Source organism: Macrotis lagotis, chromosome 1 (genome assembly GCF_037893015.1).
Source record: "Macrotis lagotis isolate mMagLag1 chromosome 1, bilby.v1.9.chrom.fasta, whole genome shotgun sequence".
Lineage (NCBI taxonomy): Eukaryota > Metazoa > Chordata > Mammalia > Peramelemorphia > Peramelidae > Macrotis > Macrotis lagotis.
Genome location: NC_133658.1, coordinates 290,437,635 through 290,450,952, shown reverse-complemented (window position 1 = coordinate 290,450,952; position 13,318 = coordinate 290,437,635). Strand labels below are relative to the sequence as shown.

At 42.7% G+C, this 13,318-nt stretch overlaps 1 protein-coding gene across 1 annotated transcript in view; it reads left to right on the top strand.

The window, feature by feature from the left end:
• The first annotated feature begins 609 nt into the window (after positions 1-609).
• The window catches only part of ASS1 (argininosuccinate synthase 1), an 83,800-nt gene continuing 71,091 nt past the window's right edge, over positions 610-13,318 (top strand). Inside the window, exons 1-2 of the mRNA XM_074210920.1 lie at positions 610-718; positions 12,626-12,735. Of these exons, the coding sequence (XP_074067021.1) occupies positions 12,631-12,735 (105 nt within the window). The 5' untranslated portion in view covers positions 610-718; positions 12,626-12,630. The remainder of the gene's footprint in view (positions 719-12,625; positions 12,736-13,318) is intronic.

Below are 13,318 nucleotides of genomic sequence, written 5' to 3'. Positions count from 1 at the left end.
CCCACCTGAGTCTGAAGGAGTGTAAGGAAAATAAACGTGCAAAGCTAGATTGGAACTGGATTGTAGAGGACTTTGTACTCCGACTAGCAAAGCGGTTTATTTTATTTGGAGGCAATGGGGACCATAGAAGATTTCTGAGCAGACTTAACGGATCAAATGTGTGCGTTTGGAATATTAATTAAGCTATGGTCGTAGGATGGATTCTCTGAGAGCGGAGAGAATGGAAGCAGGGAGGCTATTAACCTAAGCTTCTATTCTGGCAAATGGGATCATTGCCTTCCCCTTCCTGCCCCCCGCCCGCAGGGCGCTTCGCTAGAGCTCAGCTTGTTTTTGTGGGGCGCCTTCCAGAGTATGGGATTCTCCCCTCCCTACTAGCCTGGGGGAGAAGGGAAGCTGCGAGCTGGGCAGGAACTGGAGGTGAGGAGGGAGTGGCTGCCCGAGGGGACGCGGTGCCCTGCTCTGGACGCATGCCAAGCATCCCCAGAGCACCGCGCCGGGGAAAGTGGTGGATGAATGGGCAGGGGCGGGGCCTGAGGTGTGCGCCATCTCTACGTCGGGCACCGCCCCCTGCCCCCTCCTCCAGCCACTTTCCGGTGGGGGGGGCAGAGGGAGGGGGAGTCTGTCGCTCTTATAGCGCCAGAGAAGAGCGCAAGGATCGATTCCAGCCGCCTTGTCTCTGCAGCAGGTCGCACTCCTCCAGGGGCCTCACCAAGCACCGGTAAGGAGGACACCCGTCCGCCCACTGGCTTCTGTGCTGATGCACCGACGTTTCCTGCTCCTTCCTTGGGGAAATGAGGCCGGCTCAGGCTCCCCCGGGCTCTCAGTCCTCCCCCGGCCGCGGGGCCACTAGGCGGGCCCTGGGTCCCCAGGTCGGCACCTGCTGGAGCTGGAGGGAACAGAGCCCGGCTCCGGCCCATGCCTCCCGCACCCCAGGGTCCCGCTACCTTGCAGGGAGGGGGATGCCGTAGGCTCAGACGTAGAAAAAGAGAAAAAACCTAAGAGGGGAACGGGGAGAGGGAAAGAAGCGAACTGTGGGACGGGGAGAAGATCGGTTCAGAACAGAAAAGAAACAAAATTTAAATTTCTCGAACCTTGTTCAGCAGGTGCTACCTATGTACCTGGCTGCTAGTGGGGTGGCGTAGGGGCTATCCCGATCCCTTGGATGGGCAAAACCGGCTTCTAGCCCTGCCTTTGGGCCAGCTTGTCTGCTGGACCAAGTCACTTAACTCTGAAGCGGATTAGGGGCGGACTTGTACTTCCCAGGTACTTCCTACGCCCCGAAAATCAGAGGTCATATTCCTAAAAAAGATACGTGCGAGGGACAGTGCTTGGGAGAGAAGTTGAGGTCAGAATGATACATGGCTAAAGTTAGAAAAGTTCTCTCCTCGAGATAGCCCCGAAAGGTATTTACACACTATCCCGATTTACAGATAAGGAAACTGAGGTCCATTTAGGTTGAGGGGATTTCTCAAGTTGTAGGCGAGGAGACAGAGATGAGGTACAGAAGCGAACAAGGAGAAGAGAGAGAAGTCAGGGATAATCGAAGAGAGGCAAGGGTGAACTCTCAAATAAAGAAGACCAACCTGCTAGGGATGGGAGGCAGAGCCTGCAGGCTAAGGCAAGAGGATGTAAACATTTCTGAAAGCCCCTTAAAATGCTATCCCTGGCCGCTTGTTCTTGGAATACATCAATGAATTGGAAACAAAGGGTCTTGGGGTCCCGGGGCGAATTCAGTTCTTGCCCACATAGTTCTTCGGGAGGTCTGAAAGGGGTCAGGTTGCCTTGAGCCTTAAAGAAAGAATGAGCCTGGACTGGTAGATCCCTGCCAACACCGAAAACAGACCTTTCCCTGAACTTCATTCCCCCCCCCCACTTTTTTCCGGTTGAACCTGCCAGGGAGCCACCCAGCCTCCTTCCTGCTGGGGGCTGGGGGACTGGGTCAGCCCTCGGAGTCTTTGCAGAGCAGTCCTGCCTGGCCTAGGGAAGGGCTAGGGACTTTGCTTCATCTGAGTTGGGTAGGTAACTTCCTTCTTCCAATTCCCAATTGCTCTGTTTTTTGCTTAGAAAAATTGAGAGACTGTGCCTCTTCTTTTGCTGCTTCCCAAAGGAGCTGGCCCAGGGAAGCTAGAGAAGGATATGGGAGTCACCCCAAAAAACGGGAAAGGTCCTCCACCCATGGGGGTTTTCCCCTGTCTGATTTTCTGTTGTCTTTGGCCCTGGGGACAAGTTTTTGGAGATGGAGGTTGAGGACATTGTGAAAGAAAGGAAACACCTCCCCATCACCAGTCTCAACTATGTGCCAGAGGAAGCTCTGGGGTGCCCATGGGACTGAGACTTGGGTTGGACTGGGGCACAGGTCTACAACTATTCCCTGCCCTTCAGTTAACCATTTGCAAGATGGATGCCTGAGGTAAACAAGGATGAGGAGTTATGAGAATACAGCAATATATCACCCATTGGCCAGAGGCCAATTTAGAGCCAGCATATCTTCCTAGAGAAAGTGCCTGATGTGGTTCTAGAAACAACAAGAAGAATAAATATTTATACTGTTTTTTAAGACCTGCAAAGTACAAATATAATTTAATCCTCAGAAATATCACTATGAGGTAACTGCTATTAATATCCTCTCATTTTACAGATGAGAAAACTGAGGCTGAGAGAGCTGAAGTGACTTGCCCAGGGTCACACAACTAGTCAATGTCTGAGGATATACTTGAAATCAGATCTTTCTGACACTGTGCCACCTAGATTCAAATCTAGCCCCAATGGTTATTGATTGGATGATCATAGGCAAGTAACTTAGGCTCTGTCAGTCTTACTTTCCTCAGCTACAAAATGTCCATAATAATTGCATTTACCTTGCAGGGTTGTTGTGAGATTCAAATGAGTTTATGGGAGCAACTCGTACATCTTCAAGTTTTGTGCAAACACTTGATATTATTGTCTTCTGTCTTAGGGACAGAGGGGGCTGTCCTTGGTGAAGCAGGACTGGAAGTGGGGGTGGGGTGATGTGGAACCTATCTGTCATCCAGAGGAGAAGTGGCTGGAAATGTTCTCACCTGGGCTCTGGCAGAGGTTGGCAAGGAAGTGACTTTTTTTTCATCTGTCACAGACGGAGCAGGTTTGGTTTGGCCCACTGTAGGTTATCCAAGTTCTATCACCCTGACTCTGGAGTGAAAGGAGAGCAAGGGCTAGAGAGTCCAGAGTTAGACCATCTTCCCTGTAAATAACTTTTTTAATGTGATATCAGTAAATTGTGATTTGTTCAATAAAAAAATCTTAACTAAATTTTTTTAAGTTAAATTTTTAAAAATTATATTCATGGGGTGGCTAGGTGGTGCGGTAGACAGATCACGGCCCTGGAGTCAGGAGTACCTGAGTTCAAATCCAGCCTCAGACACTTAATAATTACCTAGCTGTGTGGCCTTGGGCAAGCCACTTAACCCCATTGCCTTGCAAAAAAAAAAAAACCTAAAAAAACCAAAAAAACTATATTCATGGTTCTTCCTGATTCCTCTGCCCAAACCCCATACAAAACCAACTGTTTCCTCTCTTACCTTAGTCCATAACCATATACATCTTCTAATAAACTAGCACAAGTTCAGGACCAGGAAGGGGAAACCTGTGGTGAGTAGCTAAGGTGATTTAAGCCTTCTCTACTCTTGACTGGAGAAAAAGGAGACACTTTTGAAGGAAGAGGATGGGAAACATCCAGAGGCAAGTAAGAGAGATTGGGATAGGCTAAGTAAAATTAAGTAGTCCTAAAACTCAATACTCTGCATCTCCTTTGCAATATACATAATTTCTTGTAGTTTTTACACCAACTGGAAGATAGACTATAGCAGGGATTTATTGCCCCATTTTACAATTGAGGAAATTAGGATTGGGGAGAAGAACTGGTTGGCATGGTTCAAACTCACTATAGAATTTTAAACTAGCAAAAAAATTCTGAATCCTGGGTTCTTAGCAAAGATGAGGAATTTTTGTGCTCCTGAGCTTCAAGAAGCTTGCCCTTAGCTAAGAGGGAAGGATCAGCCAACCTGCTCTCTGGCTTTCTAGTTTAACTGACTTTCTGTTTCACTAGAAACCCTTTAAATTGGAGTTTTGAAGTTTGTCTCCCTAGGGCATCATGGTACAGTGAAGCACACATGACCTGGATTCAAAACTTGCCTCTATCATTTAATACCCTAATGACCTTGGGCAAGTCATTTAACTTATAGTTTTGAATATCCTTGGCTGTAAAATAAGTTGGAAGTGAACTCTAATTCTGTGGGCTCTAATTCTATGATTCTATGATTCTCCAACCACCCCGCCTTAGTTAGAGCTTTAATAACATGAGAGCTCCCTCTAGGGCTGGTTTGAATGCTTCAGCAGGCAGGTTAGTTACTGGGATATTGCCACTTAACTTTAGCAGTTTCTTACTAGAGGACACTAGAACATATTGACTTGCTTCTTGTTACCCCAAGGTAGGCTGCTTCCCCTTGCCTTCACCTACAACTCTTCTTGAAAATACCCAGCTTGGAGACCTTGTGGCATTCACAGACTCTCTGGGCAAGTACTCAAGAGCCTGGGGAGGGAAAAATCCAGTTCAGTTAGCCCTTTGATGGTTGGAGGAATTCCATTGACTTTCAGGCTGTTTGCCCAATGAATGAAGTACTGATTATGAAGTTAGAAAGCTCTGAATTCAAATCTTACCTCAGATATTTAGAATTTTCTTAGCTATAAAATGAGTATTATAATAATAGCAAGTACCTCCCAAGGTTGTTTTTATATCAGATGAGATCATATATGTAAAATGTTTTGTAAATCTTGGGACTGTAGGTATCACTAACTTTCCTTGCCCATCTGGGTCTCTGAGTTCTACCCTCTGTTCAAAGTGGCTTGTTTGAATGGTTCAGTAGTCAGCAGCCTGGAATGGAGCTCACCAGTCTAGTTCAGCTAAAATAGATGACCTGGTTGTTGTAGGTCTGTCAGCTTCTAACCCCAAAGAGCTCTCTTCTCCAGTATCCAGGCTGAGTAGCAGCCTGTCAGGGGTTAGTGGGCATGATTCCAGTTCATTGGCATGATACTCTTAGCCTGGTAGATCCAGCCTTTTATGTGGATTCACATCAAAGCTAAAGCGGAAAGATGATTGAGGTAGAGCCATGACTAGGGTGGGGATGACTTGGGCTTTGCCTCAGGGCACTAAACAGAGAGAGGGCAAATAGCTTGCAGTACTTCAGCAGAACTAAAATTGGAAGCTACCAGATGCTGCATACTTCCTCCCTCTGCTAACCCTACCTAAACTGGAACTCTTCTCCAAGCTGACCTGGCTTCTATCCTGAAATTTTCCTAGGATTTGTTTTCTTCTGCTTGTCCCCAGCACAAAAATTGCTGGTTATAGTTTACTAAGAGGTCATAGCTCAGATAAGACTTTTCAGAGACCAAAGTCTATGTTGCTTCTTTTCCCACTAGAGTAGTCTTACATGTTGATCTGCCTCCCCCAAGTTCTTTAGACACACACCCCCATCCTTGGAGAGAGAATATGAAATATTTGAATTTACCTAGATCAGAACTAGTGGAGAAAAGAACAGAAATCAAAGGGAGGCCTCTTCTATATATTTTTTGTGTAGTTTTACATTGTATATGTATCTATCTATTTTATTTACTATATTATCATATGGTATTATCTAATCTTATCTCTATTATATGCAGGATTCTTCATATATTTATATTAGTTATGTATATATCCATATTATGCTTATATTTAGAATGGAAGCTTCTTGAAGTCGGATATCTGGGTGGCATAATAGGATAGAGTAAAGGAAGACCTGAATTCAAATTTCCCTTTAGACATTCCTATCTGTGTGATTCTGGGCAAGTCACTTAACTGCTCTGGACTTCAGTTTCCTCATCTGAAAAATGGGAAGAGTAATTATACCTACTTCTTAGGATTGCTGAGGGGATCTAATGTGTTCTAAAAAGTATTTCACAAACCTTTAAGCACTAGCTAATTTTTATTATTTCATTTCTGTCTTAGTATCCATCTAGTACATGCTTAATAAATGACTGAATATTGAATGTGAGAAATGTTGAAAATTGTCTTGCAATCCCTCTGTATCTGTGTTTGAACCTTTTGCCTTTGAGACCTGGAAAGTGAATTCTTTCTCCTGCTTGAAGCACCTAGATCTTCTTCTCTTTATCTTTTTAAGTTAAATTAAATTAAATTTTTTATAATTCTATGCTAAGATAGTTTTCATCATTCATCTATTTGTAAGCTTTTGAGTTCCACATTTTTTCAATCTCCCTCCCTTCCCTCTTCATGACAGTGAGTAATCTGATATAACTTATATATGTGCAATTATGTTAAACATATTTTCATGAAGAATCAATTAAAGGGAAAAACATGAGAAAGAAAAATACATATAAAACAAGTTTTAAAAAGTGAAAATAGTAGACTTTTCTACATTCTACATTCAGATTCCATAGTTTTTTCTTTGGATGTGGATAGCATTTTCCATCACAAGCCTTTCAGAATTGTCCTTGATCACTGAACTTATGAGAACCCATCATACATCCAAGTCCATTATCCAATATTGCTGCTAATATCTACAGTGTTCTGTTGGTTCTGCTCAATTCAGTCAGTATCATTTCAGGCAAGTCTTTCCAGGCTTTTCTGAAATCTTCTAGCTCATTATTTCTTACAGAACAATAGTTCTCCATTACATTCATATACCACAATTTGTTCATCCATTCCCCAATTGATAGGCATCCCCTTAATTTTTCAATTCTATGCCTCTACAAAAGAGCTGTTATAATACATGTGGGTCTTTCCCCCTTTTTAATAATACCTTTGGAATAGAGACCCAATTGTGATACTGCTGGATCAAAGGATATGCACAGTTTTATTGCCTTTTGAGTGTAGTTTCTAATTTTCCTCCAGAATGGTTGGATCAGTTCACAACTCCACCAACAGTACATTAGTGTCCCAGTTTTCCCACATCCATTCCAACATTGATCATTTTCCTTTTTTTATTATTTTAGTCATTCATATAGGTGTGAGATAGTACCTCAGACTTGTTTTAGTTTGCATTTCTCTAATTAATGATTTAAAGTAATTTTTCATATGACTATAGATTGCTTTGATTTCTTCATCTGAAAACTGTCTGTTCATATTCTTTGACCATTTTCAATTAGAGAATGACTTGTAGTCTTATAAATTTGATCCAGTTCTCTATATATTTTAAAAAGAAGCCCTTTATCAGAAACACTAGCTTTGAAAATTATTTATCAATTTTCTGTGTTCCTTCTAAACTTGGTTGCATTGATTTTATTTGTGCAAAACCTTTTCATTTAATGTAATCAAAATTATCCATTTTGCATTTTCACCCTTGCTATCTAAATACTGAAACCATTTCTATCTGATCTTGGTATAGGGTTTGAGATGTTGGACTATGCCTAGTTTCTGCCATACTATCTTCCAGTTTTCCAAGCAGTTTTTATTAAATAAGCACCTAGCTCTCCTTAGCAGGAATTGGATCCTCTTCTGTCCCTAGGCTTCCCAGGAAGCTTGGCTTAACTACCTCTTGGGATGGATGGAGAGGAGAGAATATAAGCTGGTAGATGCTAAGCAGGTTGAAACCTGCCTTGGGAATGCCAGGCTCCTTTTCTGAATTGTCAGTCCTGGGATACAGTTCCAGCTATTATAAATGCAATTCACAATGTATCTGCATCACCTTCTCTGATCACTCCATTGTTTTCTATGCTTATTAGCTACCCCCTCCCCAGCCCTGCCACCTCAATATACACATCCCAGAGATCTGCAGTGGAGAGAGAGTTCTAGGTTAGGAGTTGGAAGAGTTAGACTCAAATAGCAATTTTCTATCTATATGACCTTAGTCGAGTCACATTCATTTTCTGTTCCCCAGTTTTCTCATCTGCAAAATCAGACAGTATGACTTATACAGTCCCTTCAAATGCTTAACCTATAAACAGGGGAAAATATATATACAGGTACAAATCTACCTGGGCTACTAAGTGATAAAGTGGATAGAGGGCCTGGCCTGGAGTCAGAAAGACTGAGTTCAAATCTTCCTCAGACATTTACCAGACTGACCCGGCCAAGTCACTTAATCTGGTTAGCCTCAGTTTCCTCATCTGTAAAATGAGCTGAGGAAAGAAGTGGCAAATCACTTCACTAGTTTTTCCAAGAAAACATCAAATGGAATCATGAAGAGTAGGACATGACTGTAAACAACAACAACAAATCTATATACATATACAAATATGTGTGTGTATATAAACATATAAATAGACCTGTACATATAATTGCACATGTATACACAAATATGTGCACATACAACAGCAAAGATAAAAGAAATAGAATCAGATTTTGATGTGGAAAGGACCTTAAAAGTTATCTAATCCAACCCTCTTGTTTCTCTGATGAAGAAACTGAGGTCCAAAGATTTGTCTAAGATCACATGGTAATCAGAGGCAGAGCTAGGGATCAAAAGTGGCTTCCTCTGACTCCATCCTCCTTTCCATTGCACCATCTTCTCTCTACAGGGTTAAAGAAAATTCAAGGAAAGAAAGTTGGGTCTTCTGGAAACCCTAATGGTTTTATTGACTGCATTGTTTGTCAGCCAGTCAACAAACATTAATTTAGTATTTATTCTGTGCCAGGCACTGCCTGGTAAGCACTGGAAATACAAAGAAAGGCAAAACAAAAAAATCAGTCCCTGCTCTCAAGGAGTTCAGTCTAATGTGAGTCAATATGCAAACAACCATGTATAAACAGGATACATATGGGATAATTTGGGGATCATGTCAGAGGGAAGGCATTAAGATTAAGAACTGGAATAGGCTTTTTGAAGAGAGTAGATTTTTAGCTGAGACTTGAAGAAAGCCAGGAAAGCCAGGAGATGGAGCTGAGGAAGAGGAGATTTTCAGGTAAGGGACACAGTCAATAAAAGTATTCAGTGAGTCTTTAGGTTCCATGGTATGAAAAAGAGCACTGTACTAAGAGCCAAGACCTTGGTTCTAGTCCTGGTTCTGCCAACTAACTCACTTATATGAGCTTGCTCAAATCACTTAGTCTTTCTAAGCCTAAGTTTCCTTATCAGTAAAATGGATGTGATAATCCTTAACCTATTTGTGGAAATGTGCTGATAACTGTAAAACCCAATGTTTAGGCAAGGTGGTCCACCATGGATCTCCTGGGCTTTGCAATTATAAATCCTTCCTAATCCTTCCTCTGGTTATAGTCAGTGTCTTCTTATGGCCCAAAACCTTATTCAGTGGTCTTACCAGCATTTGTACAAGTTTCTTACCTCCAACCACTTGTCCATATTACCCACCTTTCAGATGTGGGCATGACAGATACTGAAACTGGCATAATGGAAATAGCATTGAATACAAAATCAGGAGGGTCAGGTTCAAATCTTTTCTTCAATACTAAGTAACTGTGTGATACCCAACAACTTATTTTCCCTCTCAGAATCTCAGTTTCTTCATCTGTAAAATGGGAACAATAATACCAGCACTATTTCATGGAATAGTGATAAGGAAAAGTGCTTAGTAAACATTAATGAGCTACATGTACACAGGCTGTGTGTGTAGGAGACCTGCTCTGGAGGCAGTAGGGCCCCTTCTGGCTCTCCCAGTCTTTGATTTGCTGCCCAGTCACATGTTGCTCAAAGGGGATTAGAAGGAATTTGGATGCCCCTCCCCACACTCATCCTAGCAGTCACTTGACCTGCTTCTGCCTCAGCAGCCTAAGTTCACTCAACCATAAAGAGAGAAATTCCTGAGCTGAGATACCAGGGCCTATGAGCCCTGGGAAGATTTAGAACTAGGAAGCCCTTCTAAGATCACTTAGCAATGTTTTCTGAGATCAAAAGAAGTGCAGTGATTTTCTCAAAGTTTCAAAAATAATGAGGAGCAAGACTGAGATTTGAACAGTCTTCCAATTCCAAATCCTTTGCTCAGGTAATTTCACTGTATCCCCCCCCATCCCCCTAAGAAGATACTCTTCCACAAACTTTTAGAATGAGAAAAATTCCTTAGTTGGATCCAATTGCAAGGGCTCAACCCCTGCAATATGAAATGTTTTCTCTATCCTCACCCACTTTTTTGTCCACTATGGTGAAAAGAGCATTGGCTTTGTGCTGTAAGGACTTGAGTCCAAATCCTGCCCATCTCTCAATACCTATGTGATCTTGGGTGTCACTTATACTCTGGGCCTCAGTTTCCTCATTTGTAAAATGAGAGGGTTATCTTAGATAGCCTCTTAGATTCCTCCCAGCATCCTCCTTATCAGTTCCATTGCCCAGTCCTATTTGCTATGCAAACCACCTACTGGGACTGTGGCTGAGACTTTGGATGAGAAACTGGGGCTGTCACATAGGTCACTAGACTTCATGGTTAGCTCACTCTGCCGGCTGGTATTATCCCATTCTAGACATCAGGGTGGAAGTTGAGCTGTCATTGTATGTGGGTCATGGTCAGCTCTCCCTTCTGTCTCCCCTACCTTCAGGCACAGCATCTTCAAAGACAAGGGATAGAATGATCACTGATGGGCTTTATCTATCACATATATGCCTTTCTTTAACATTTATCTGATAAATCACATAGGACATATTTTGATTTGTGTTTATGAAATCTATGGTAGTCAGTTTACTTCTGAAAAAAAGATCTGTTCTCTTGGATGGGCTTAGCATAGGATGTGGAACATTATAGGTAAATGTTTGTAAATGTTTGTTGATGGACTGATTTGAGTATGGATCTGAAGTCCAAACTCCCTATCTATTTTTAAGTACCTTACTAAAACTATTTTCCTGCCCATCAAGAGATCCTGTCTGACTGAATCCCATTTTAGTTATTTTGACCTCCAAATCATGATTTTCACAGCTGAACATCCAACATGCATAGTATGAGGACATGTGATTTATCAAGTGCTCTCATGCAAACCATCTCTTCTGATCCTCAAAGATCTATGAAATCATCAGGAGAGAGATTTTTATCCCCATTCTAAAGATGTGAGTACTGAGGTTCAGAGAGATAAAAATACTTGCCAAGATTTGAGATCCTAGACCAGAACCAAGGTCTCCTGATCCTTACTCCAAGATTCTTTCCATTTACTCTCACCTCAAGCTTTTGCTTTGTTATAAACCTTGAGGAACAAACTTTTCTCTGATATGATTGACTGATATGATTCTCTGAGATGATTGACTAACTGACCTACAAGTTGGTTCCCTCCTTGAAGCCTGTCTTGGAGACCTTCCTGGCTATAACAGATTAGATACATAGATAATGTTTGTCCTTCCTTCTTGAAGAAGACCATAACATCAGGGGAAGTGATATCATGACTAGCACATGAGTGAGGGGAGGTGCTGTGCCACACTTTCTCCTCTAGAGCCATCTGGGGTCCAATGGTCAGATGTGAATCAGGAGATGGAGATGGCCCTGGATGTGAGGCAGTCAGGGTTAAGTGACTTGCCTAAGGCCACACAGCTATAAGAGTCAAATGTCTGAGGCTGAATTCAAACTCCGTCTTCCTGACTCCAGGGACTCCAGGCTCTAGCTGCCCTTAGATGGACAGATTGATACATACATACATACATACACACAGGCAGATAGAGTGGAAGTCGGAGGCAGATATATAGACAGATAGATTAGAAAGATAGAATAGAATAGAATATAGATAAGTTTTTGTTGTTGAGTCATTTCAGATTCTTCATGATTCCATTGGGGTTTTCTTAGCAAAGATACTGGAAGGGTTTGCCATTTCCTTCTCCAGATTTTTTTTTTTTTGGCAAGGAAATCAGGTTTAAGTGACATTCCCAGGGTCACCCAGTTAGTAAGTGACAAATGTCTGAGGATGGATTTCCAGCTCATTTTACAATTCCACAGACTGAGGCAAATGGGATTAAGTGACATGCCCAGAGTCTCATAGCTAGGAAGGTCTGAGGCCAGATTTTAACTCAGAGCTTCCTGCCTCCAGGCCTGGTGCTTTGCATCACAGGCTGCCTCAGTTGATAAGATAGGTATAGGCAGATAAATATCATATAGACAGATAGATAGTAGATCATTTATTAAGAAAGGGTTAGCTGCTAACCCCCTCCCCCTTCATTCCCTTCTTTCTCCCTTCCCACTTCCCCACCCCCCACCTCCATCACCTGCTTCCAGGGAGGTAGAAACTGTTCAGCTGATACTGTGTTTGAATGTTCTCTCCTCTGCCTGGACAATGACCTTCTCCTCCCCCAGGGCCTCAGTCTGTGAGATAAAACCCCCAGGGGAACTTGAGGAGGAGAGCCAATCACAGCTTCTTGGGGCAGGAGGAGGGATTGGATGGGAACTTGGAGCTGAGGACGGGGCAGTGCTTTTGTTGGTTCAAGCAGCAGGTGGGGAGGCCTGGGTGGGAAGATTCTCTGGTCCCCACTTCTCTGGGTAGCCTGCCTTCGGGTCATGGCCACATTTTGAGTGGTTGTTGGCTTTATAAGTTGGGCAATCATCTGCAAACATTTATGAAGGCCAGTTGTGTGCCAGACCCTGTATTGGGCACTGGAGTAGGGATATAAAGACAAACGTGGCATGTCTTGCTGCCTTCTCTAGAATGTCACTAACTCTCCCTGTATTTTTCTAGATAAGATGTCAAGCAAAGGCACTGTGATTCTTGCCTACAGTGGGGGCCTTGACACATCCTGCATCCTGGTGTGGCTGAAGGAACAAGGCTATGATGTTATTGCCTACCTGGTGAGCCTTTCCACTTGACTATTTGCCTGTGACATCTGGTTCCTTTGTCATCTGTCTCCTGGCTAGCCTCAGTATGTCTGTCTCTCTTTGTGTCAATGTCAAAGTTTCTCCTTGTCATGGCTAAGGCACTTCCTACTTAGATGGGGTAGTAGTGGAGAGGGTGGGAGATAGGGAGATAGGGTGTGAGGGAGAAGACTGGTAAGGGGCTCAGACTCTTCCTTTAGTCTGATGACCTTAGGCAAATCTCTTTATTTTTTCACTTCTTCACTTTCTTCTTTAAAATATCTATTTTTTCTAGTTGTCAGTAGATTCAGCATTGTCTGGGGGCAGCTTTGTTTCAAAGAATCTTGCATACTAGAATATCAAAGTTTTGAAGAACTTTAAAATATCAGAATATCAAAGAATATCAGAACTGGAAAGAGGGGGCTCTAGGAGAGAGAATGTCAGAGCTGGAAGGGAGCTAAAAAACAATCTCGTCCAAAACCTTCATTTTGTAGATGGAAAACTGAGACACAAGAAAGACTGCTCACGCTCACCCTGGACGATATCCTTACCCAGTCTGTGCCACATCCTTAGAGTCTGT